This window comes from Labrus bergylta, chromosome 10 (genome assembly GCF_963930695.1).
Source record: "Labrus bergylta chromosome 10, fLabBer1.1, whole genome shotgun sequence".
NCBI lineage: Eukaryota > Metazoa > Chordata > Actinopteri > Labriformes > Labridae > Labrus > Labrus bergylta.
In genome coordinates this window covers 9,625,094-9,649,956 of record NC_089204.1, presented here as the reverse complement: position 1 = coordinate 9,649,956, position 24,863 = coordinate 9,625,094, and the positions used below count along the sequence as shown (strand labels likewise).

Sequence of the window (24,863 nt, the reverse complement as noted above, 5' to 3'; positions counted from 1 at the left end):
AGGAATTTCCAACTACATGTAGGAAAGCAGGATTCAGTGGAGAGCCCAGGCATCCCATTTCATTCCTGCCTCAGTGTTCGAAGCCTTCATTTGAATGTAGCCATTCACAGCACATCTCATCAGTATTAATAGGCTGATACCACTGTATTTAGACGTGATGCTCGCTTTATACCCAGCCAGCATTGACAGCAAATCCTCTGTGTGTGTTTAATAAATCGCAGCAGTTAGGTGGGATGGCTTAGTCTCAAGTCACCTAATGACTATATTATGAGCCCCAGCATTAAGAGGGATTAATACTAATCTTGGCTGTTTCAGTTTACCCAGGGCTGAAGGGGTGGGTGGTTTGAGAAGACAACAGAGCAGTGTGTGTTCCTCTGGCCAGCAGCTAGTCAGCCAGTTCCCAAACACAGAAAAACGACTTTACTGAGTTGGTTTTGCATGCTGATCACTGCCAAAGTAAAAGCCTTGCTGATGATCCATCTCCAGGGCTACATGCTGTTTAATGATTTCAGAGCTAACACATGAATAAAAAGGTTCCCCTACACATTGCACCTCACCTTGAGCTTCATGCAGAAAACAAATAGAACTTGTCATAAACAATCTAAGCTGTTATTAACTACTGTTGCACAGGACAATAAAACAAGATTGATTGGGTGTAAGGAAAAATGTAAGCCAATAATAATGTTTGGACATTTCTACACAAGAAGAAAAAAATCAACAGCCAAATGTGTAGCAGTAACAGATAGTCTGCCAGCATGACGCATACAGTATGTCTGAGTAAAGGGCAACTTTCAACTGCTTAGTGCTGTCTGACCTCGTAGCGAAGAGAGTTCCAAAGAGTTGAACTGAGAGACAGTAGAGCAACAGTGAGAGTGAAATATATTTAAAGGGAAGTTTTGAAAGAAATCAATGAAAAATGTGATGATATAACTTCAACTATGTAGGTTATAAGGTCACCAGCACGACTAGTAAAAAGGAGGAATGAAGAGTTGTTGTTCCAACATTAAGCTATGTAAATAGGTGAGACGGCAGGAAGGGGTGGAGCTTGAGAGAGACGGTGATTGTGTCACTGTTGCATTGAATTAAATCTTCAAACTATTATTATTCTTAAGTATGATTCAGTGAAAAATGTGAGATTCATTTTTAAAACCAGTCTAGTTAATTTGTTCTAACTTTTTCAGAGGCTGTTTCAAGAGATGGCCAGCATCAGCATCTGTTTCATGGTGCTCTATCTGCATGGATACAAGGATCACTTCCTCTCTGACACATGGAGAGCTACATTCAATTTCATCCTATAATTACCAAACAAAGCAAAAAATAGAAAAGCCCAGTCCAAATAGAATCCAGTTCTTATACTTCCAGAGCAGCAGAAGATAAAGAATGTTGATGACAGTGTGTCTGGCACATTGAAATAAAAAGTGCAGGCAACTTAATCTTGCATACCCTACAATATGTTTTTTTTTTTTTCAAATTGTTGCACACTTAAATGTTAGGTTGATTTTGAAAATGCGATTAAAATTAGGCCCTAATAACCAAATATCACAACTTTTAAGCTGAACGGTTTAAATTGTTCACCTTTTATTGCCTTCTTTAACAACATGGGTGAAGCCCAAAAAACCTGACTCCATTATGACCTCGGAAATATGTTCATGTTGTTTAACATTATACAACTAGTGGATACCAATATAGAAATTTAAAGGACAGCAAAACTCGACATTCACATGGGTGACGGGAGGTGATTTAATGTTTCTTGCATTTCAGATGACTGTTTTACAAAAGACACAACTGGCATGTAAGCCCTCTACATGCAACAGGTTGCCCTCTCCATGGCAACATGCCGTCACTATTGGACAACAGGGGCATACAGGAGACATTTCTAACCGCTGATGCCCCACAGGCTCCATGGTGGGGAAACATTAAAGCCTATCGGGTTTATCCCCACTGGGGCACTGAATTGCCCCGCACAGAGTGGTTGGAGATGCCCTAGCCTGGCTTAGCAGACCAAGGCGACAACTGTCATAAATTACTCCCCTGTGGGCCTGCATGACTGCCATACTTTAGGGAAACGCAGCAGCAAAAGGGCTGGATATCAGAGAGCACCACCATAACAGTCAAACTGTTGCAAAACCTTTCTGTTTGGATTTTCTGGAGAGGGGATGGGTTAATTTATTGACCTAAGTGCAAATAAAATCCTCATCTCAATAATTAAATAATTCTAAAAAAACAAATCACATTTATTTAAATTAAATTTTACAACATTACAGATTTCTTTTCTGCATCCATTAGAGTTTTGTCGTTTTTCTTTGCGTGTCATCTGAAGGAGGAGCTGAGTGGCTGAAGAGGAGAAAAAAATGAGCCACTTCAATGCTATTCACATGGCAGCTTACTTCCACTGAAGTATAAAGTGCACTTCCCCAGGGCTTGCTGTTTGTCATAAAACATCTCTCAGCACATAATTTGACCAAACACGAGAGGCTAAAAAAAGGGGGGAAAAATGGAAAACAAACAATTTTACTGAAGGGGTGTTAGAGTCTAATACTGGAGCTGCTTGCCAGGAGTTCAGTAATTCTAAACCATGCTGCAGTAAGTGCCTTCTCAAAAGATACTGTGAGGTAATGTCAGACAGCTGAGCAAATGGGATGGGATCCAGGGACTGCATTATCTTTATAAACACAAAAAAATTGTACAGAAAGTGATGGAGGCCTGGGCGTTTGTAAACATAACGTAACAAGTTGAAGAACGTTGAAGAGTTTAAATGTTCATCATAAAGCAGGAGGCTTCAAGGTGTCAGTAATTGTTTCATTTAACTTCTGCATCAATTGAGATTTAAAAAAAAGATAGTTTCATTGCAGGTGTCAGGATACCCTTTCAAAAAGGCATTACACTGCAACATCTGGAAATGCAAAATCATAGCTATTACATAAAAAAACTTTAAAGTGAAAAAAGCTCAGATAATCTTTGTAAAATCGTAGTATAAGGTTTCCAGTTACTTTGGCTTGCACTAAAGGCTTTACAAGGATTAGCTCCAAACCACAAAACGTTGGGCTCACACTCTTCTGTTCTACACTACAAAAAACAAAGTGAAAAGGTTCCAGTGTCAACAAACACATGTCAGACAAATACCCTATATTGACATAGAAATGCCACTTGCAAAACTCTAAAAGCACAACTGACAGATGTGCACATCTCAAAACATTCCTGTTATTTGTGTTTGCTGTTGGGTCTTTAAACATGTAGACAAATTCTTTCCCATAAAGTTGGTTTCTGCAGTGCAATGTGTCTCCCTCACACCAAGCTCGTTCTGCACACGCAAGGCTGCGCCTATCCAATCCGACTGGCATCACGGCCATGGAATGCTGAAGTCCACATTTTTCCCATTCAGCAAGGAAAAACGGCCTTTCAAAGCCAATCAGCTAGAAATGTTGCTTTGTTTTTATTTTCGACTGAACTTCCTGGAACCTATTATGGAGCTGTCAGGGATGTATATTTAGCTATGGCAACACAGGGCCTCCTCGCCCCCTTGCGCCACTGGTCATGTCACCTCTGATAAACAGAAAAACAATTGGTTATCCCTTTTGTCACCTTTAAAGAAAATGGCATGGGTAGTGTGTCTGTGGGTGCAAGTGACAATGTCCTCTGTGTGGCTAAACACAAAACTTCTATGTAAACAAAAGCAGAGAGATGTTGGATAAAATTATATCCACACCTTTATAAGCCTCTGGAGCAGTCTGAAAAGACCAGCAAGACACACATTTCTACTCATAGTGTGATAAATATATATCAAATAAATCATACACCGGTCACATAACTTTACTTAGAGACTGCTGTGTCAGGGGTTCTCAGGTAGTGAAGCATTGGGAATAGTCACGACACCTCACTGACTGACAATACCAAACAGAAAAAGGAAATATTAGCAGTTAGCACACTGTGCTGCAGGGCTGGGATAAACACTGATCTGCTTAGTCAGGACATTTATGTCAATGATGATTATAAAGGTTTTTAAGCTTAGCTGCACACCTGCATTTCCAACAAACTACTTTGTGATTCTGCAAGATTTTTATTAAAAAAAAAAAAGATTCTTTATTTAACCAGGCAGGTAATTAAGAACAGATTCTTGTTTACAAAAACAGCTTGGCATCATGGATGGATCATTGTCACATTTTAGATGGAGGCTGTTTTACTTTATCAAAAGAATCAAAAGAATATTAGTCGCTTGTCATCTGGAGGTACAGAGATAAAAAAAAAAAAAAAACTGGTCTAATGTCAGTAGCAGCTCAGGTAGAAGCATGAGGCCCTGCCAAAGTATTCTGATTTGTGACCAATGACTTCTGTTTCATACTTTATCAGTTATAATCACTGGGTCCGCTGGCTTTGGAAAGGAGAAACATTAGGAATAATACAAATGTAGGAATTTCTGCCCATTAAAACTGTACTCATTTTGGAACTGTCACCTTAGCTTGAGACCCGGCTTGAGGACCTGTGGTTGCTCATGATGACGCTAATATATATGTTTGTTTGTTTTTTCAGTTTGAATCATGTTTACCACCTGATGAATTCAGGTTAGAAAAACTGAGAGAGATATTTTGGTGCATGTAAATAAACTATCATTTGAAGTTTGGCTGATGAAATCTCTGGTTCCTTAAAACATATTTTCTATAAAGGTTCTTTTTAAAGTGGCAGCAATGTCAAGTTACATTTATTTTGAGGGAAGTTAAAATGTTTGTAGATGATTCTTCACCATATTGACTTGTTAGATAATGAAACATTAAGTTTGGTTTTGATTCTTAGTATTAACAGTAATGTTTCTATAAAGATTTTTTTTTCCCTTCTTAAATCACGATTAGTTAAATATAAACCAGTCTAGCTCTACTCAAAATGCTTTAGTTTCTATATGAAAAGACTTAAAAGTTTCACAGCATACAACATTTTCTCAGAGCACACAGTTGAAAGCTCAGACCAATACATCTGCAGTGTTGAGTTAAGTGGAATCTGTGCTGTGAGCTCTGGATTAGTTCGACCTACACTTGACTTCAACAGTAACACTCATCCCTTCTAGTTCACAAGTTCGTTGTTCCTTGACCTCTGTGTCTGACCCCCTACCACCCCACAACACCAACCCCACCCCAAGTCTACTCTGTCAACCAACCCCCTACAGAAGACACCCGCGACCGCACACCACAAGTCGTAAATTTAGTAACATTTCACCACTCACACCCTCCTTAGCTCCTGCCAGTTTTACAGGAATTTTTACAGTTTAAAATCAACATAGACATTTCTGCATTACTGGGATGGCTATTGGCTGCCCTGTGGACACGGGCGCTCATCACACTGGGATGAGAATACAGTGTGTTGCAGAAAAAGCATGTGCATTTCTTGACATGTATGCCTACTATCGCTCTTGTACCTCACTTAAACATTATCTTGTCTTTTATTTTTAAGGAAAAAAAACATTCAAATAAAGTTCCTTCTTCTGAGCCCTGTCAAAAAAAATCTGCCGTATTTCTGTTTGTAGTCTAACTTGTTGTTTTCTTGTTTACTAATTGCTTATGTAAATTACAGAAAGAACTTCACAAAGGTTTAAGTATTTAGTTTTTAAAAGTTCAAGTGTTCTAAGTGTATTTGTGTCATTTGTTGCAAACATCATAAAACAACACTAACTGCTAATACCATGCTCAGAGTCACCAATCTTCCCAAAGTATGTTGCATTATACTGATGGTTAACACCTTAACCATGTGATGAGTAGTTGTCTGTTTATACTTTACATCTTCCGAGCTGTGGACCCAAGAAAATTATCAAGGATGCAGTGGCCATTTCTGCCTTACTGAAACGTTTCAATTTAGGCTGATAAAACAAAAAAATATCTGCCCTTAAAACATCTTCATTCACTGCACATATGAACAATCTGCTTTAAACAACAATTTAATTTAAAGTTTTTTCCACAAATTATTTTTAAGCAAGACTCCTACAATGCCAAAATATTGCCTCACGTTTGATACATATATTCAGAAACTTCTTCTGCCCTATAAAAATCCTCTTATCTGAATCAGTAATTAGGAGTACTAGATGTCAGGATTAACTTGACACAACAGACTAACATCGGCTACTCAGATTGGTTTATTCCACATTATTTGCAAATGGGCCAATGTATGTCAACAGGCCCAATATCAGTTGATACCGATGTTAAACCAATGCATTAGTTTATCCCTAATCTGAATTTGTGCAGATCACTAATCTTCTTTAGATAATCCACAAAGCAGACTATATTCATATATTTAGACAAGAAGTCTTCCCTGTTTGAAGCTCATCTCTGTGAGCAGTCCAAAGAAATGAAAAAACAGTGGACCAGACAGCAGGGAGGGAACGTGGTTGTACATATCGGCAGGTCTATTTTGCTTTCAGAGCAATCAACACCTCCTTGTTGTCCCAGGTTGTTAGCATGTCTCGTCGTCAGCTGCACTGTTCCACACCGGCCTGCTCGGCTCCCTCCCTTGTCAGCAGGCGGCTTTTGTTAAAATTTGTTATCAGCGGTGCTGATCCCACTCTATTTAAGAAGGGGTGAGTCAACAGGTTTAAAGCACTCCTGCTGCATGTGTCACCTCTTTTTGATTCAATATTTGTGCTACGAAATGTGGCCAGTTGTTTAATCCCCCCCTACCCTCACCCCCTTAGAACATGCCCACCAGCACGCCTGTTCTCCTCCTCCCACCATCATTTGACAAGAAACTTTTGACCCATGTCACCTTTACAGCACACACTCCTTTCAAACCCCCAGCTGCAGCCCAGAAATAGGACAGCTTTTTTTAATTCTGGGTGTCCACTCAAAGGCGAGTGCCTTGTGCCAGTGTCCTGTTCCAAGCAGGAGGGGGATGACAACCGTATGGATGTTGTGCAGAGTTTGTAGAGTGATTTCATTCAAATGAAACCAAGGATCAGTCTTTCCATATTCACTGGATAAGTATTCAGACTCTCACTAGTCATGTCAAAAGAATTCGGTTTGATAAAAAGTATTAGATCAACTTTTTCCGTAATGAAAACTTGAACAAAGGTTTTTTATGAACATGCTATATGTTAAACAACTGAATAACAAACAATTAAAAGACCAATGAACTAATGACTGTTTTAGCGTCAAGTCTTCTTCAATGACTAGTATCTGTTAAGGAGCTCATAGTATGCTCTTAACTGGTAAAACAAGATCCTGCAAAATAATGTCTCTTTTAACTATGGACTAAAGACGTTTTTCAGTCGGTGGTTTTACTTATCTGAGCCATGTTGTCTTTTCTCACCCCATACACCAACCTGCTCTGTTAACCAGTGAAAACTGTGTTTAGCCTTATAAACAATATGAAGTGAACACAAAAAAAAGAGAGTCCCTCTGCTAAAATAAATGATCCAATGTGAGTGCAGTCGAGTTTGTTACAAAAAGCACTCGTTTGTGATGAGAGGCAAATAAGAAAATAGATTCCATGTCTTCTCAAAGTGAGCATGTATGTATCTGTGAGAATCCCAGCTTGAGACCGATGTGTGATTCAATGCTTAGCTAATTGGATATGTGTATTACAATGTCCGTGGTCACAGCACCCTTATGGGGCATGAAATAACAAGCAGCTGTATGTGTTAAGAGACTTCACATGTGTGTGTGTGTGTGTGTGTGTGTGTGTGTGTGTGTGTGTGTGTGTGTGTGTGTGTGTGTGTGTGTGTGTGTGTGTGTTCGGTTTGTCTTTCTCTGTGTGTGTGGGAGGGATGGTTGCTGAGAGGTTTATTAACCCAGTCCATCAAGGCAGTGTGGGATTCACACTGAGACACCAAAGGCTTAAGGATGTGAGCACCACACAAGCAAGACAGCAAGACAGTGCCTCACCAAAATACTAATATGGGCCCCTTATTTTCTACCACAACAACCCCTCACCCTCCTCCATCCCCCTCCACAGCCAACACCTCCGTTCCATTGCTGCTTCCACAGCGAATGGACTGTGTGCTTTGATTTGACCAGCTTTGCTGTCCGTCTGAGAAGATTATCAACAACAGCCTCAATTCTTTACCCCAGATTTTCCATTGTGATTCACCCCGCAGAACATTGTTTGTTCATGATAATAAACAGGGCAGTGTGAAGCCCACTTTACAGGACTTTACCCTATATAACTATCAATATGGAGTTATAGGCCTCTGTCAAAGGTACAGAGGATTTGAAGAGCCTATTTTAGTCTGTGCTCTCACAAACACATTTTACAACTGAAAGCATGGCAACATAGCAGACGTCAGAATGGTGGCGACACCATTAACTAGTTATGACTTATGCATTCTCCACATAATACAAGTCCCAGACAAGTCAAACTACAGTCTGTGACATTAGCATACTTAGTCTTATTTATGTCGGGGTCGTTTTTCATCAATAAGCTGTAAGCCGACATCTCTGCACTGTGCCATAGAGTGTCAGGACAAAGCAGTTCAAGACAGATGATTACAAAAGAAGCCAGCAATCTTTAACAAACATTGACAAAATAATGTGAAACGGTAAGATGAGATTCAATTTAAAGCACAATAAACCTTTCATCTGATGTGGTTTGAATCTGGTAGCCCAAGCTAGCTTTTTCATTTTTTCCACAGCTTGTTTCAAAAATATTACAGTAAAACAAAATTCTACTTTACTTATCTTAAAGCTGATTCATATTTGCATTTGTTTTCTAAAAGAGAATGTTTACGACTTACAATGTATTACCAGTACTTTAGAGTTCTAATTTATTCCTCTACTACTCATTCCTATCGCTAACTTGGTCTTCCAGCAAACCAAAGAAATAATCATTTTACAACAGGTTGACTATGGGACAAGTTTTTCAACACAAAGTGACACTTGAATAAAATAATGACAGCGAAAGACAAAATAATGGTAACTCAAACTTGTTAAGTGGATACACATTATTTGGTGTTGTGTTTTTTTTTAAGTTCTTGTAAAGTAATATCTTATAACTCATAATCACATAAGCGTACACATACTGTATGCTCAAAGAATTCAACAGGGGACTAGAAACAATTGAAAATAACTTTAAGTATTTTTTTTTTCTGACGATGCAAGCTGCTTAAAATATGCATTACTCTAATATGAAAATAACATTCCTTGTATGCAGCAGATTGGGATGACTGGTTGCACTTTGCTTATTTCAGACACAATTAGACGACAGCCTGTTAATGTCCTATAATGCACCAAAAATATCAACAAAATTCAAATGCCCACTAACTCGGCCTTACGCAGGGGCTAAACTTGGAGACACACTTATTTACACATTGAAAACCTACACTTGACACCTTCAGATATTGTCAATACCAGCTTGTTCAGTCCAACTAAAAAAATGCTGTTCAGCCAATCAACATGTCACCACGTGCAGACCCAAGTCTTTTTTTAGAGTAGACCTCCGGTGGAGAGTCAGCATTACATTCATAGGTGTTGAAACATCCCAAACCCACCTTAATACCACCGGTTTTATTTATGCTCGGAGCTCAGTGAGGAGTAATTAAAGCAGCACTGAACTCAAAGCCCATTAGCTCAGAGGTACACTAAAACAAGATGGGTGTCTGTTGGGGTATCCTGAACCCCAATTACCACCTCATAAGAATCTGCTTAACAGAACATCTAAACACAATCCAGGGTGCAGGGAGTAAAACACTAAATCCTCACCATCCAGTCTCAGCTGACAACTCAGAGAAGGTCCAGACCCTGACTGATCCAGTCTAGACTCTGTGGGACAGGCCCGGAAAACAAATAACCAGCACCACATAGGCCGCTCTGGTGGACACGGTCAACTGACCAGCAATGATTTTATCCAACAATTGTGCTTATCCTCGTTTATTAAGGAACACTAAGGTTACTTAAAACTTTGGTTTTATTTTAATTAATAAAAATATGTTCTTGTTTTTTCTTGTTTCTCCCCTTTTATTTTATTTCTATATATTATTATTATTGGTTTTTATAAATCATTTATCATATACGTATATGTATATAAAATCACATTCCTGCAGTTATAAATTGTGTCGATGCAATCATCTTTTTTTTCTGTGACTTTGTTTAGAAGATAACATGAAGCACTGGGGATTTTTGTATAAATCTGGTTGAAATAAGTTCATATTTGTGCAGAAACCCTTCAATGTCTGTTGGAAGCTTCAGTATGAATGCAAAGTATATTTTTTTGTAGACACTCGACCCTCGATCTCCTCCTCTGTCTTTTGGAGCTCAAGGGGGCTAGTTTATTTTGCCCCAATCTTGCCCACTGTTCCTGTCAGCACTTCCAGATCCTCCACGGCACCCTCAACTGCGTCCATGCCTGAGCCCGACCCCCCCTCACACCTAACAGACATCCCCGGCCAGCATGATTAATAGCCCTCTGCTGGGACTCTCTATCCACTCAGCACATTGTTGAGAGGCTCTGAGACAGGACAACAGTTGCATCCCCTCTTCACACTGGGCCTAAGCCCTGCCTGTCAGTCCCCGGTTAGGGCACTGTTAACTGGCCAGATTTACAGCTACAGTACTAACTAGCACTAGATGGCAGCCTGTCTGGAGAGGGGGGGCCCACCGATTAATCATCACTCTTTTGATGGGGACGTTTACAACCTGTAGGCCAAAGGCTTGTCCATGTATAACACCTGTATAATCCATAGAGTCGCCTCCCATAAACCGTGAATTACAACTAGACACAGATGCAGCAAGGATTCTTTTTTTCTGTGGTGTTGTGTAGTTTGGATCATTTAACAGTAATACCGACCTGAATCAGTCAACTACTAAAAATGGAGGATCACATCTCATGTTAACACCTAGGCTTGGATTAAGAGAAGGTCTTAAAATGTTTAATTTTCATTTCATAATAGCTGTAACATTTAGCCAAGTCAATAAGTCATTTAACAGAATTAATAATAAGACGATTCAAACATTTGAATGAGGAAACGTTTCAGAATCCTGAAAAAGCACCAAACATTTTCCAGTTCAGCTTCAAATCGAGGCTTTGTTGCCTTCTTTTGTATTCAGTCTCAATATACTGAAACATGCTTAAGATTCACAGAGCAGTTAAAAAATGATGACCTAATTGCTCAATAGTCATCACTAGTCTTATAGTTGAAACTAAGGGCCATTTGACAGCTTACTGAAAAGAAACAGACAATTCCTGTAACTTACCATTCAAGTTAGTCTTGAAGATGAAATATCAACACTTTCATCTTTTATGATAGGAAACTCAATCTTTAAATCATAGACTATTTTTTGGACTCAAACAAGCCTTTTTAGACATTTACTGAGAAAGTGTGATGGTCTTTTTTATACTTTTCTTATATGTTATTTTAAATAAAAAATAAGTAGATTATCCAACAATTAAAACAAATATTTGAGCGCTGTATTATTTTCCTATGCATGCACAAATCTCAAGGAAGTCATCTATCCAGCCACATCAAAACAAATCTGACTTGGTCAGATAAAACTATGGTCACTCAGTTTATTGTCTGTTGACCATATAAGAAAAATAAGACTGACAGTAGAACTGGTAGTCTAACCTGTGATCCCATGCTTAAAGCTACAGGACACCGGGGGCCACGTGTCTGACATGTAAAGAATTGCCATGAGGCAGATTCTTCTTGCTCAGAATGCCTTCATGAGTAAACATATTTGCATAAGTGGCTGAGCGACATGAATTATGGTTCCTCTTCCTCACCCAGCTGCTTTCTTCCGATTCAATTGGGAGTGATATATGTGAGAAGATCAGGTGGCAGGGAAGTGTGTGTGTGTAGGGGGGAGGGGGGAGGGGGGGTTAAAAGGCCCCAACTTGTTCCCAAGTGTTTGGGCTGTGACCCCTGGGAGGCCCCACAGTGCCAGCCTGACCACAGCTGGGGACCAAGACGACATACACTCGGGCTTGACCTTGAAATAAGACTGAGAGGGGCGGCATGTGTGCATTCTCTCTTGCTGACTGACATGACAGCAAAATGTGATGAATTAGTAAGATCGTCAGTAACGCATGGATTAGGCTGTGTGAAACTGAGAAGAAAAAAAGTAAACTGGTGCAAATGAGTACTTGATTTTATTGCAAACAGACGGAACGAATTAGTGTATGCACAAAATTAATGTAACATGTTTGGGCCTCAAGATCACTGATTACAAACACATCAGTTTTGAAATAATACCACTATTCCAAGGCAAATTAGCTCTGCATTTTCCCTGCTTTGGGGAAACCAGCATAATTATAATAAAGGTCAGCTGGAGAGTAATCAAATCATCCTCCACAATGTTCACTCTGCAAATCCACTACCATGCCCCCTGATATCTTCCTCTGGTGCTGTGTTGGTGATTCGAGTCAATTAGAGGTGTGCTTGTGAATTTCGTTAGTGTTTGAAAGAAAAGCAGAAAGCTGTCAGTCAAAAGGCCACTCTGGCTTTGTATCTGGGGGGCTGCAAGGAGCTCTAAACCTGTATTTGTATGAATAAAAATGAAGGGATTTAGAAGCAGACTGTTTCTTCTGCAGACTTGTCAAAAATCTGACCTTCGCTGCAGCAGAGGGGGTTGATGTGAGAGTAAGGGTGGATGGAAAGAATTGAAGATTTGAGAAGCTGAGGCTCAGTGACTTTTGCATAAAAAAGGTGCCACATAAAAGAAAAAGATAGGTGGGCAGAAGGAGGGAAATAAAATGTATGTCAGAATAAAAGGCTGCTCTCTGTGCTCTTGTACTCTCTAGGGTATGGTAGGAATAAAATAAATCCACAGAATTATTCAACAAGAGATTGAGACAGATTTGTCCGTGTGATGGCAATCTTATATGAAAGAGACCCCTTGTCAATGTCAGGTAAGAGACAAAACTCAATCTGAGGCTCAGAACAATGCTTGAGATGTTATAGCACCAAAGACAATAATACTATTAGTGTATTCTTATACTTTTGTGGTTGATAACGGCACAACATGCCTCCAGCAAATAATCAAATTTCAGAGTCAATTTGTCAGCATCGTATAGCACCCAGTTTAGACACAACACTGCCCACATGGCAATTGTCACCATAAAGGCTACTTCTCTGTTCTGACTGTTCACCAACTATCATTGATTAAGTAATATCCTACCACAGCAATCATTAATAAAGGCTCAAAATGTCAAGAAATCTTTAAAATATCAATTATGACACAAACACATATTTTTGAACAACACCTCAACATTTTGGTTTAAGAAACAAGGCACCTGTATATAAAAAAATGAAAAGATTGTATGGGTGTCCAAGGTTTGGTAGCTCAAATTAGGGTCCTATATTTTAATGCAACCCATTTAAGTGTCTTATTTTGTGAACTATAAACAATACAAATATGCTCTTTTGCCAGAATTCTTACCGTCAACTGATGGACTCAAACATTGCCGTAGAGACATTTCAAATAAATTAACAAATGTTAATATGTCAGCCATCTCTGAAAACGATCAACAGCCAATATTTAAGTGCTTCTAGTGTAGCCAGAAGATAGTTGAATAATTGATAATGAATGTTTGGGCCAGGCTTTCCAGAGTTTGAGGTGTGCAAATCTTAACAGATTTGTTGATTGCACAAATAGGCAGATATCTGTGTATGCAGAGGGATAAAAGCTGAAGCTAAGCTGATAGGTTTTAAGTCTGTATTTTGAAAAATAAAGCATCTTTTGCTTTAAACACAGAACATTTTCCTGTTATCAACCAAGGCCCTCTGAATTGTGTTTTATCAATACTATAAATAGACAAAAATGGAAATGACACACCTCCAATTCTAACATCCTGTCCCTCACCACATTCTACATTTATTTTCATATTTTTTGTCTAGCTGAACATGCCAGATGCGCTCAACAATTATGACAACAACTTAAACTTGCATAAGCTGAAGATCCTGCTCCAAATGGTTTGAGGGCCTGACATGAATCCTTAAGCTTACTCTACACACTTAACTGATGGTTGAGCCACAAAATCTCAGGAGTGTGTGTGTGTTCTCATATTGGCTTAAATGGCTTGAAATATCTCATTGCTCAATGATGCTCCCATAATTCTTCTGAGAACTGCACAACCTTAAACGCAGAACTTCTTTCATTATAGATATAATACCAATGTGTTCTACAAAGTAAATTTTGTAGGACATAAAACACAATACTTCTTTGCAAACCAGTGTACATTATAAACAGATGCTGGTCCAAAAGCTGTGGAAAGCACTCAATTATATGGGTCTAATGAGGTTAGGGATGGAGCATTAGGTATCAGGCTGATTCCAAACCATCTCGCTTAAATCAGAGGAAAGTCTCCTGCTTCCTGTGGCAGATTGGCCTGTCTGACTGGGCAAGGTGGAGCTGCTGCATCACAACATATGGTCCATCGTTGGCCGAGCTTCTCTAACTGTACTCTCATTGTTCAAGCATCGAGAGAGCACCACATTTTCCAGGAGTTGAAGACGTTTTTTTTTCCTGATTTCATAGAAAAGACAACACTTCCTTTCCCAGAGCAATTTTTCTCCCTGCTTGACAAGACTCCCTGCTATATTTACCCAACTAAAATTGCAGATGATATACTTCCAGCTGCATTACTCCCCAGCTCTACAGCACATGGTCCTGTCAATCACAAACAACAGAACTGAACCCCCAGAGCAGTGAAACCCTCAGCCAAAGAGTGAGGGCAACAGACAACGCTGAAAAGAAAATGGGAGACCAGAGAGAGAGGGGCTGGGAAACCTAATTCATATCTCCTCTGCTGGTTGGCTTTTGTTGTTAGAGTGAGCGGAGATACACACCAGAGTCAATGGAATTACTGGGCTTTCATTAAGCAGACAGCTGGGCCGCTGCAAAGGCTCCAAGCAGCAGTAACAGAGCCCACCCACAAGATCTCCTACCAAAATATTGCTGCGTTTCTGTATGAGAGACACAGCTAGAGATCTATTAGGGTAGTTACTCTGCTTTCAAAACAAAACAAAACAAATTGATCAGTCTGTCAAGCATAGAATTCAGCTACTGTGGTTATTTGATCTTCATTTTGTCTCTCATCAGGGCATGGATGTACCATTTGAGAGGCTAGGTGCACAAGGGATTTGGGCTTAAGGGTACAACATGCCTCTTAAACATCCTGGACATGGATTTATGCAAATGTCCTAAAATTATTTAAATTTAACATTTCAATTCTACTATGATCAAATACACTGAAGTGGTTTATGTGGGGCAGAGAACACAGCCTTCGTTGATATGAGAGCTGAAGGGAAAGGGGTTATAGGGAGAGGAAAAGACAAAGAGGGGGGTTAACTAGTGTGGTGGATTCCTCCACAGCCAGCAGCGCCTGTCCATCTCACTGTGGCAGAGGCATTCCCTGGAGGAAGGCAGCAGCAGTGGGGGCTCAGGCTGTGGAGCTCCATGTGTTGCATCTTTCCCATTGCTTATGACTTCTACAAGAGGAGCTGTAACGCTGTAAAAGCTGCCAGGACTTTCATTGCAAAGGCATGACAACATGCAGGATTGTCCTCAGAGCCAGCTTGGGCTTCTCTCAGAAGAAAAAAAAGGGGGGGGGGGGGGCGCACTGTCAGAAAGGAACCACTGCATTTATAAACACTTAGACTCACAAATGATCAATCACCACACTAAGTGATTGTGTGATTACACTGGACAAAGTCCATGTTTATCCTTAACCTTTGGCCTTTTAGTTAAAGAGGCCCTGATTTGGAGGTCATTTTCCAGTTGAAGCATCAAGCACAGATTAATACTTGCCAACAGCTTTAATGCCAACAGCATTAAGCAATGCAGTTTTACATTTGTAGTCATGTCTCTTAATTTGAAAATGTACTTCTAATGGATTCAGATAAACAATGATGGAAAAGCAGGGCATAGCAGTCAATGTATCCAATTTCTTTCCTTTGGATGTATTCACCTCACTAATACTCATAGCACGAGGCTGAAACCTAGTCCAGTTATGTATAAGTAGATCAGACTGAGGTACCAAATATATTGCCTTCCGAAATGATCAACACATCAGCAAATAGCCTGCCATGAATTTGGTCCAATCTTCAGACTTAGACCCAAAGAGTGTCCTAAATTATATTTTAGTCAGAGGGAAGTAAGAAACCACCATCTGCAAAAGTTAAGCACTGTTGTTTGGGAAGAAATTGGACTTGTAGATGATCAGTTGCAGATCATTTTTAAAGATATTGGTAGGGCTTCTTTAAAAATGTAAAATCTCTGAGATAACCATAACATGCGACTGAACCAAAAAATAAAAAAGTTACCCTTTTGACTTAGGATTCACTCATGAGGGGGGTCCGAACACCTTGTTGCAGTGTACATGTTGCGTAATCTGCCTTTGGGTGGAACTCTCTGCTCAAAATGATGCCAATTTGTGCAGTTTTAGATTTATTTGAGGCTACATATAACATGTGACATGTGCAACCCATGAAGCTATGCCGCAGACTGGATCTCTTCACAAAGGTTTATTAAATGTATGTGTTAAAACAATTGAAAAAGTTAATTTGTCTGTGTGGTACGGTCATCAGAGTTGATCCCATCAATTTACACATTACCTACATTACCACAGCCCCACATACCTTTGATGTTGTTGAGTATTTCTTTGAGGTGGCCAAAGCTGTTAAGTAATGGGTCCTGTTCTTCGTCCTGTGCAGAGAAATAAAGCATGAGAAGAGAACATGATGGCAGTGTTGGCGAACATCTTGGACACCATTTGCCTTTCAGAGAAGTAGAAACTAATTTAATAACTAAATTCTCAGTTTCAGGATGCGATTGAATGAACAAAATAATAACATCTGAAATTTCTTAAATATATACGGACACTGGTTTATCTCAGTCAGTAGAGCAGGTGCCCCATGTGAGGTTACAGTCCTCATTGAGGCCACAGACTCAAAGTGAGTTTGAAAGTAACATTTTCTCTCTGTGCAATGATCTTATTTTAAACAGTGTAATCCTCAGTTTCTTTGTGGTGTAGTTGCTCTTTTGTTTGTCATTAGTAAACCCTTTAAATCAATGATTAAAAACATGAATAGAGAAAAGCATTAACAGCTTTGCCTTGATAGGAAAATTTCAAAGTACAGACAGAAGGCCAGGTCTTTTTAGGTACTTACACCATCACAAATCTCTAGTGAGTCATACATGATGACAGAGAGGGATTTTTGACATCATTTTCATGTAGGCCCTTCTTATATTGCATCCTTGACATTACATCAGTTGCGTTAGTGTATGCTCAGTATTTTTTTCTGAACCAGGACTGCATGCAGGATAGTAAGTTAAAGAAAGAAAACGATGACGTAAACATTGTCTCAACAAATAGAATTAATTCATCAAGATGCAACCTAATACATGTTCTTCCTCCTACACCAGCATTCAATATGCAAGTGCTCTACAGAAGTTTCTTTTTTTATTATTATCACTCACTGTATGGTTTATAACATCTGGATCTGACAAGGAACATGTTCATTAAAATGATATGTTAACTGCATCACAGACTTTTTAAGAACCTAACCACACATCAGTTTTAACATCTTTAGTAAAACTACTGTAACCCAAACTCGGTTAAAATGATTTAGCATTCTAGTTGTGTGTAACTTACCAGTGGTGTGTGGGAATTCCATCTGGAGTTCCTCTTGATGGCTCCAACAACCGTACCTATTTCACCCTGGACGATGTAGATATTTTTGTCCACCATGCTGCTGCTCTGAAAAGAAAACAAAATAGTTCATATTTGAAAAGAGAAAGTCAATCCAAGCCCTTGTAACACATGTGTGTTGTCATTTATAGTCCCTTTGTATAAATGCATTGTTACAAAGTTCTTCATTGTCATTATAGAATGATGTTAAAGAGGAAATATTTCATTAAAAGCAGTCAAAGCATGACTAAAAAGCATACAGTTTGAAAAGTTTTTAAGATAATATTTGTTTTTCTTTTTATGTTTTAATTTTATGTCCCTCTTCTTCTTCCTGTCTCTCAAGCAACAGTTGCACGTAAACATGAAACCCTGTATGCTAACTGTGTCTAAAAGTAAATTCCGATATCAGTCAGACTGGTGAAGACATTTTGTCCTTCTGCTGTCTTTTCAGCTCCTCGGTCAGTGGTGCTGACAGGACAGCTGCTTCTGATGACACTGACACTCTAACAGAGGTCACAGTCGGTTTGGATGAAATGGCATGATGCTCCAGAAGCATTCACACGCCTTTGATATCTCATAGTGTGAAGTTCAGGTAAAACAACACTACACACCACCAGACTCAAAAGGAAGAAAATTACCTCTGTAAATGTTGCTTCTGGGTCTTTATCATAGAGCTTTGAATATTAAAACAACTGTTTGACTAACATTATCATGGGACTGAAATTTAAAAAATAGGTGCATGAACAGGTGAATGTGTGATCCAACAAAAAACACTTAATGAAACATAGAACCAAAACTACAGTATTTAGATAAATTAAATCACCATATACTAGCTCTCTAAATGAGGTACTACTGGCTTCTGAGCAGTCACTTCAACTGCCAGACAGGGCAAATGTTTTCTATAATTAATCAGTTAATTAACATTAACATAACATTAATCTGTTATGTAAAATATCCTAATATATAAATTATAAAAAAATTCAAATACTGCGAAAGATGTGATGAAAATGTCAGAAGGTTTAAAGTCAAAGTACTGATTCTAACCTAAAGTGAACACAAAATGTTTGAACCAAACATCAAATTCCATGTGTACACTGACAATGCCAAGAGTCAATATGGAAAACCAAACAGAATCCAAATGACATGCTGTTCATATTTGACCAGCAGTGTACCTCCAAATGGTCAGATTAACCTTTTTTGTTGGGTCTTCAAAGCCATGCCAGATAAGACTCTTAAGAGAAGGTTTCTGAGTGTGGAAACAGGGTGGCTGAGTCCACTTCTTTAATTCATGGTAAGCAGACTTTTCCAAATGATAAAAGGATGAAGGTTTGGTAGGTAGCCGCTAGGATGTATGAACAGAGTAATAAGCTTGTAGCGGATGGAGGTTCCCACAAGTAATGCACAGATTACGTTTTTAAACCACTACCTGAATCAAAGATGTTGAGCCGTAATCCAATATTATATTACTTCCAACATAATACAGCTGCACTCTGCACAGAGCAGGAAAAGCAGACTTAGAAAAAGCAGGTAAGTTGAGGGTACACATTTGACAACTGAATAGCTCTTGCTTGAGTAAGAGTATCACAACTTACTGTTACATCTGTCCCTATATTTTTATATAACAAAATAACAGAGTGCCTTATTGGGCTAAGCGATTAGTCATTGATTAGTCAGTCATTGATTTTAACACTGATGATATCTGTTTGGAAAAAATATTGCTTATTATGTTTGACACTGAAATGTAAAAGTTTTCAATCATATAAATATTGCCATGTGTTACAGAAGGTAGTGCTGGGCAATTAATCGAAAATTAATCAAAACCGACATTCAGAACCTCTAACCGATGTTATCTTGCCCGCGTCGATTTTGATTTTTTTCAGGGCAGAGAAACTTGACGACACGTCCAATCCGCAACATGGAAGCAATGTCTGTCATTTTGTCTTTAGGGAAGATGACACTGAACAAAAAGAAGTCAAATGTAAACACTGTGGAAAAACTGTTTGCAAGAAATGCAAGTTATTTATTTTTACTGTTTTAGAGAAACTAATTTTTACTTTAAAACTAAAATGTGTCGTTTATATTTCAAGCAACGCTTTGATTTCAGTTCAAAATATTCAATTAATGAACACAAAATAATTAATCAGATAGGCACTCTTTCATTAGAAAAAATATCCCAGCTTCAATAGTTGAGCATATTTACAGTAAATACCATGTCAGTGAACTATGAGGGCAAAAAACTAAACGAAATTATTGATAAAATGTTCAATTAATCATGATATTGATTTGATGTCGTATCGTCCAGCCCTAACAGAAGGGTGAATGTAAACATATTGTAACTGTAATACTTAGGGCTTGTAGATAAAGTTTGTGTCAATAAATATGATAAATGTCACGCAGTTCTTATTTGTTATTGATTGATTAAATAGTCTATCTCAGATGTAATTAAACACAACAGCCAGTCAGTCTGCAGTTTTTGGATGATTATAATTTCTCCTTTCCAGCCGCAGAGCATTTTTTTAGATGAAGAAAGCGGAAGTCCTATTTACAATAAGTAAATCTGTGTTACCTAAAGACACCAAAGGGACAGTTAAAGTGAACTTGCAATAATCACGACAAAGAGCTTAAGCTCAGAACCAAACAGAAGATTAATTAAAACCAATGCTATGGAACATAAATAACTCTTTCATACACATGAAGTTTACACATCTTAATTCTTTGAAAACGTAGAAATCTGAAGTTCACTTTAGATGGCTTACATTCTTAGCATTGTCTTCAACCACAAATACATTTGAATCAATCTGAATTGTTCTACTTAATACTCTCTAATCAATCATACTGTAGAACTGTTAACATTTACCTGCCCCCCCCCTGTGCCAGTATCTTATGCTACATGTCAAAATGTGTTCAGGGGCAAAAGGACTCCCTGCTGTTTGGAAAAGTTCATAACCATTAAAAATGATAAAGGAAACAGTCTTTTTGGGGGTTACATTTTTGAATGACAGCCTTTGAATTGTAATCCATTTCTAGTGATAATGATAGCCATTTCAGAGATACAATTCACAAATCACCAGATGTTGATGAGAAAATCCAAGGCTTCCTCTTTTGCTCTAAGGCAGTTGTGGGCAACTGGCGGCCCGGGGGCCACATGCGGCCCCCATCAACCTTAAATTTGGCCCTCAGGTTAATTTTTTACACATCAATTAATTGGAAACATGAAGAAAACATGACAAAATCAGCCATGAAATCATGAAAACCAGAAATATGTCCATAACAATATCTGATCACTGGTATATGTTGAGTTAAATTTGAGACATAATCGACTGTAATCGTTTAATTTGGCCCTCTGGCAGTGAGAATTAAATGAATGTGGCCCTTGCTGTCACCAAAGTTGCTCATCTCTGCTGTAAGGTGACAGCTGATGTTTCTTTAAGATAAGGTAGTATCTTAAATATAAAAAACATCCCACTATAGACAAGAATCTGGAGATGTCTAATGTGAATCTTGCATTGTTGGAGTGAAGCCCTCCATACTTTAACATAATACAGTCAAACAGCTAAAGCCAATGAGATGGTTGTCGGTGAAGGTGCTAGCTGGCTAATTAGATTAACTTGTGTCTACTCTGAGGAAAGCTAGCAAGCTAACTCTCCACCACACTGAGGTGTTTACTGACTGCTGACAGTCCTCCAAGTCGAATAATAATACAGAGAAATATTGCAGGACTAATACATTCGTTATTATCTTTACATTTTCTGATTAGGTAACATGTTTGTGGTATAAACAAGATCAATTACAAGCCCAGAAACCTGACAGCTAACTACCTAGCTCAATTTGCTAGCGTGTCAACTGGCTATTAGTACACGACTTGTCAGCGTCCATTCTCTGAAGAAACTAGTGCTTTAGTTTCCTGAAATAATAAAGTAAGACCCCAGTGAATATAATATACAATTAGTTTTGAGCGCTTGTAGAAATAAAGTATTTTACCTGTGTGTTCGTCTGTCACTTCAAAGATGGAGTCCTGATGTTGCTAATGCTAGCCTCGCTCGGCTAAGCTAGCAAGCTAGCCGGCCAAACAGTGAATGAAGAGGAGCAAAGTTTAGTTCACCACGACGAAATGGCACTCTTATAACCTCAAACATTACACTGCGTGATCACGTCGTATACCCAAAACACCCCTTGTTCATTCACCCGTCAAAAAGTGCTCCATACGTGGATAAATGAAACACCTTCCTGTAGCTGTCAGTCTGCTCTTGGTAAACACACTGACGTGGAAAAGCTCTGCAGTCTCAACCGAGCTTGAGTATTGATTGACAGGCCGGTAAACGGGTCGTTTTGATAGATATATGGCGTCTTACAATTCATGTAAATATGATACTATTCGATTTCCCACTGTATAAGCACATGCACTATGTTTCTTATATAATAAATAGCAACTTTTTTTTATTAAATAAAGGAATATTGCATATGTAACACAGAGATAGGGGCGGGACAAAGGTAGCAGTGGTGCTGTAAGGGTTGGTTGCATTGTGTTGATGACGACAGCAGCTCGGCCAGCATCACCAATGAGAAGAGCGATCTATGACTGGGTTTAACCGGTTTAATATCAGTGTTTGTGTGCAAAATCATTCATTAGGGTGGTTCTTTTTAAATGGTTGAATAAAAGTGTGAGGCTATTATTGTAGCTTACTCACAATAATCATGGTCAGCCCTTTTTAATCATATGTAGGCTAATTCAAGATACAGAGCTAGGCTATTATCAATATTATCAATTTGTTTTTCTAATAAAAACTAGCTGGTGGAAACGTACTGTTCAACTATAGCGCATGTACATTTCTTTAAAGTTCCTTTTCCAATAAATGGAAGAAATAAAGCCAAAAATGGGCTGACAAATCCTCAGTTAAAATAAATGATTTTATATTAAAACAAATCATTCCATACATTATTTTTTACATGTTCTTATACTAGATTATATGGTGCTTTGAGAGGAAAGCAGTGTTAAATCCAAAATGGCTTGCGATAAAGAGACATAGCCTATTCCACGTGGAATATCTTGACACCTACAGTATAACGATTCAGATGAGAAACAAGACAGATTCTTTATCAGTGGAGGGAAATGCATGGAGATAACTCGGTTGTCATCTTGTTTAGGTTGTGATCAAGACTCTTCTGTAAATGTCCTGACTGTTTCTGAGTTTATCTTGTCCTTTGTGAAGGGTCCTTGATGTTAAACTGATATAGGCCTAATGTTCCCAAACACTCAATAGGCCTCCAACTGAGATGTGGTTTAAAACTCTGGAAAATATGAGCTTTATATAATATTTCTTATAAATGTTTAAGTGAATCTAAGAGCTACAGTTATTAATATCAGCCTTATATCTATTATCAGTAATATAAATATTAAAGTGAATCTTAGAGCTGCTCAGCTTCAACCTCTATAATATCAGTCCTCCCTGTTTCATCATCATTACAGTTGCTCACGTTGATATTAGACTGATATGTTTAGTATCACACTTTGCTGTTACTGCTAATACTTCAGACACTTTTACCATTATTACTGACATTGTATTCATTGTTGTTGTTGTTACTCTGTTTGTCTGTGTTCTTCTTTTTGTATCTCCTTCTGTCCCACTTTTCAACCCCAACACAGTTTCAGCAGATCAGCTGTTCAACATCAGTCTGCTTTTACTCGAGGTTCTGCCTTGTTCACATTTTTTGGTTAAATGACTTTTCCCAAGGTCAAAATTGAACTTTGAGCCATCAACACGAATGAATAAAAAGAACAACAATATGGAAAATATATGGCAACCACATTTTTATCAACTTGAACAATATTTAATCTTTCAGCTCTTTAGTTAAATGCAACAGTAATAGCTTATCAGATTAATTATTATTGACCAAATAAGGTCATATTAATGCCAGATTTATTAAAAAACAAAAACAAGATGGCAATTATTTTTATTTCATGTGGCCATGTCACTCATCATAACATTCTTGTCTTCAAAACAGACACATTTTGTGATATTAAAGGAACTGACCCAAAACAAGCAACGTTTTGGTGTCAGATGCTTGGCTTGTTCAGAGCATAAATTGTTTGGTATCATGTTTTCTGGGGCTGCACGGTGGTGCTGTGGTTAGCACTGTTGCAGCGAGGAGGTTCCTGGTTCGAATTCCCATCAGACATGGCCTCTCTGTGCGGAGTTTGCATGTTCTCCCTGTGCATGCGTGGGTTCTCTTCGGGTACTCCAGCCTCCTCCCAAAGTCCAAAGACATGCTCGTTAGGTTAATATCTGGTGACTCTAAATTGGCCCGTAGGTGTGAATGTGAGTGTGGCTGGTTGTCTCTCTCTCTATGTCTGTGATAGACTGGCATACAGTCCAGAGTGTACCCCGCCTCTCGCCCAATGACAGCTTGGATCGGCTCCAGCCCCCCACTACCTCTAACGGGAAAAAGCAGTAAGGAAAACCCTTTTAATATTTTTAGTTGGCTTTTATTTAGATCCATAAACATTATCAGTGTAGTATTGGAGATTACTTTGGATTTTAGACATTATCCAATTAAATTAGAGAAACCACTTGTCTTGTATATTGTTTCAGTATGGAGTCCATTGATCTCCTGACGTTACAATTGTGCTTGCATTGTGTTCATCAGATCATTTGATAAAGATGTTCAGTCCTTGAAGAAGGACTGTTAAAGCTATTTTTGGTATGTGATATTACTTTTAACATGTGTTTAATGCTGTTGTGGCTGTATGCGACACTACATGTTCATTAATATAATGTATAATGCGTCTCCTGTTTTGTTTTGGGATATGTTTGTTTTGTTGGGTGAAAAGAAAAACGTGGGTGAAAAAGGAACTCCCCCGCTGAAAGTAGAGAATGCCCCATTATAATCAAATCTTATCAAAACAAATACCATATCCAGCTGACATTGCTTTGCTGTCTCTTCCAATCTCTTATCTTTCTGTGCACTCAGAAGTGGCTGTGTGATTTACACCTACACCTACACAGTATTTCTCTGTGTTTAAAGCCTGTGGAATTGACTTGTGTCAGACCTTTATTTGCTCTTTGCAAAGTGTTTGATCACCTGTTAGATTTGTAATTGCAACATTTCATCTGCAAACACACGCATGTCATTTTCCACAGTAGCAGATACCACATGTCTGCACCACTGCAGCAATAACAGCCCTGTTTTCATTTGCCTAAGTTCTAGCATGTACTGTACATTTGCAACATCCCATACAATCTAATAACATGTGTAAAACAAATTTC

General features: G+C 38.6%; 1 protein-coding gene across 3 annotated transcripts in view; it reads right to left on the bottom strand.

The window, feature by feature from the left end:
• The window catches only part of gbf1 (golgi brefeldin A resistant guanine nucleotide exchange factor 1), a 70,704-nt gene extending 48,842 nt beyond the window's left edge, over positions 1–21,862 (bottom strand). Inside the window, exons 1-3 of one of the 3 annotated variants that reach the window (XM_020626476.3) lie at positions 21,580–21,862; positions 17,563–17,667; positions 16,547–16,613 (exon numbers count right to left, since the gene is read on the bottom strand). In XM_020626476.3, the coding sequence (XP_020482132.2) occupies positions 16,547–16,613; positions 17,563–17,658 (163 nt within the window). In that variant the 5' untranslated portion in view covers positions 17,659–17,667; positions 21,580–21,862. The remainder of the gene's footprint in view (positions 1–16,546; positions 16,614–17,562; positions 17,668–21,579) is intronic. The other 2 variants (XM_029275537.2, XM_020626479.3) reach the window with 2 other exon arrangements.
• Positions 21,863–24,863: the final 3,001 nt, after the last annotated feature.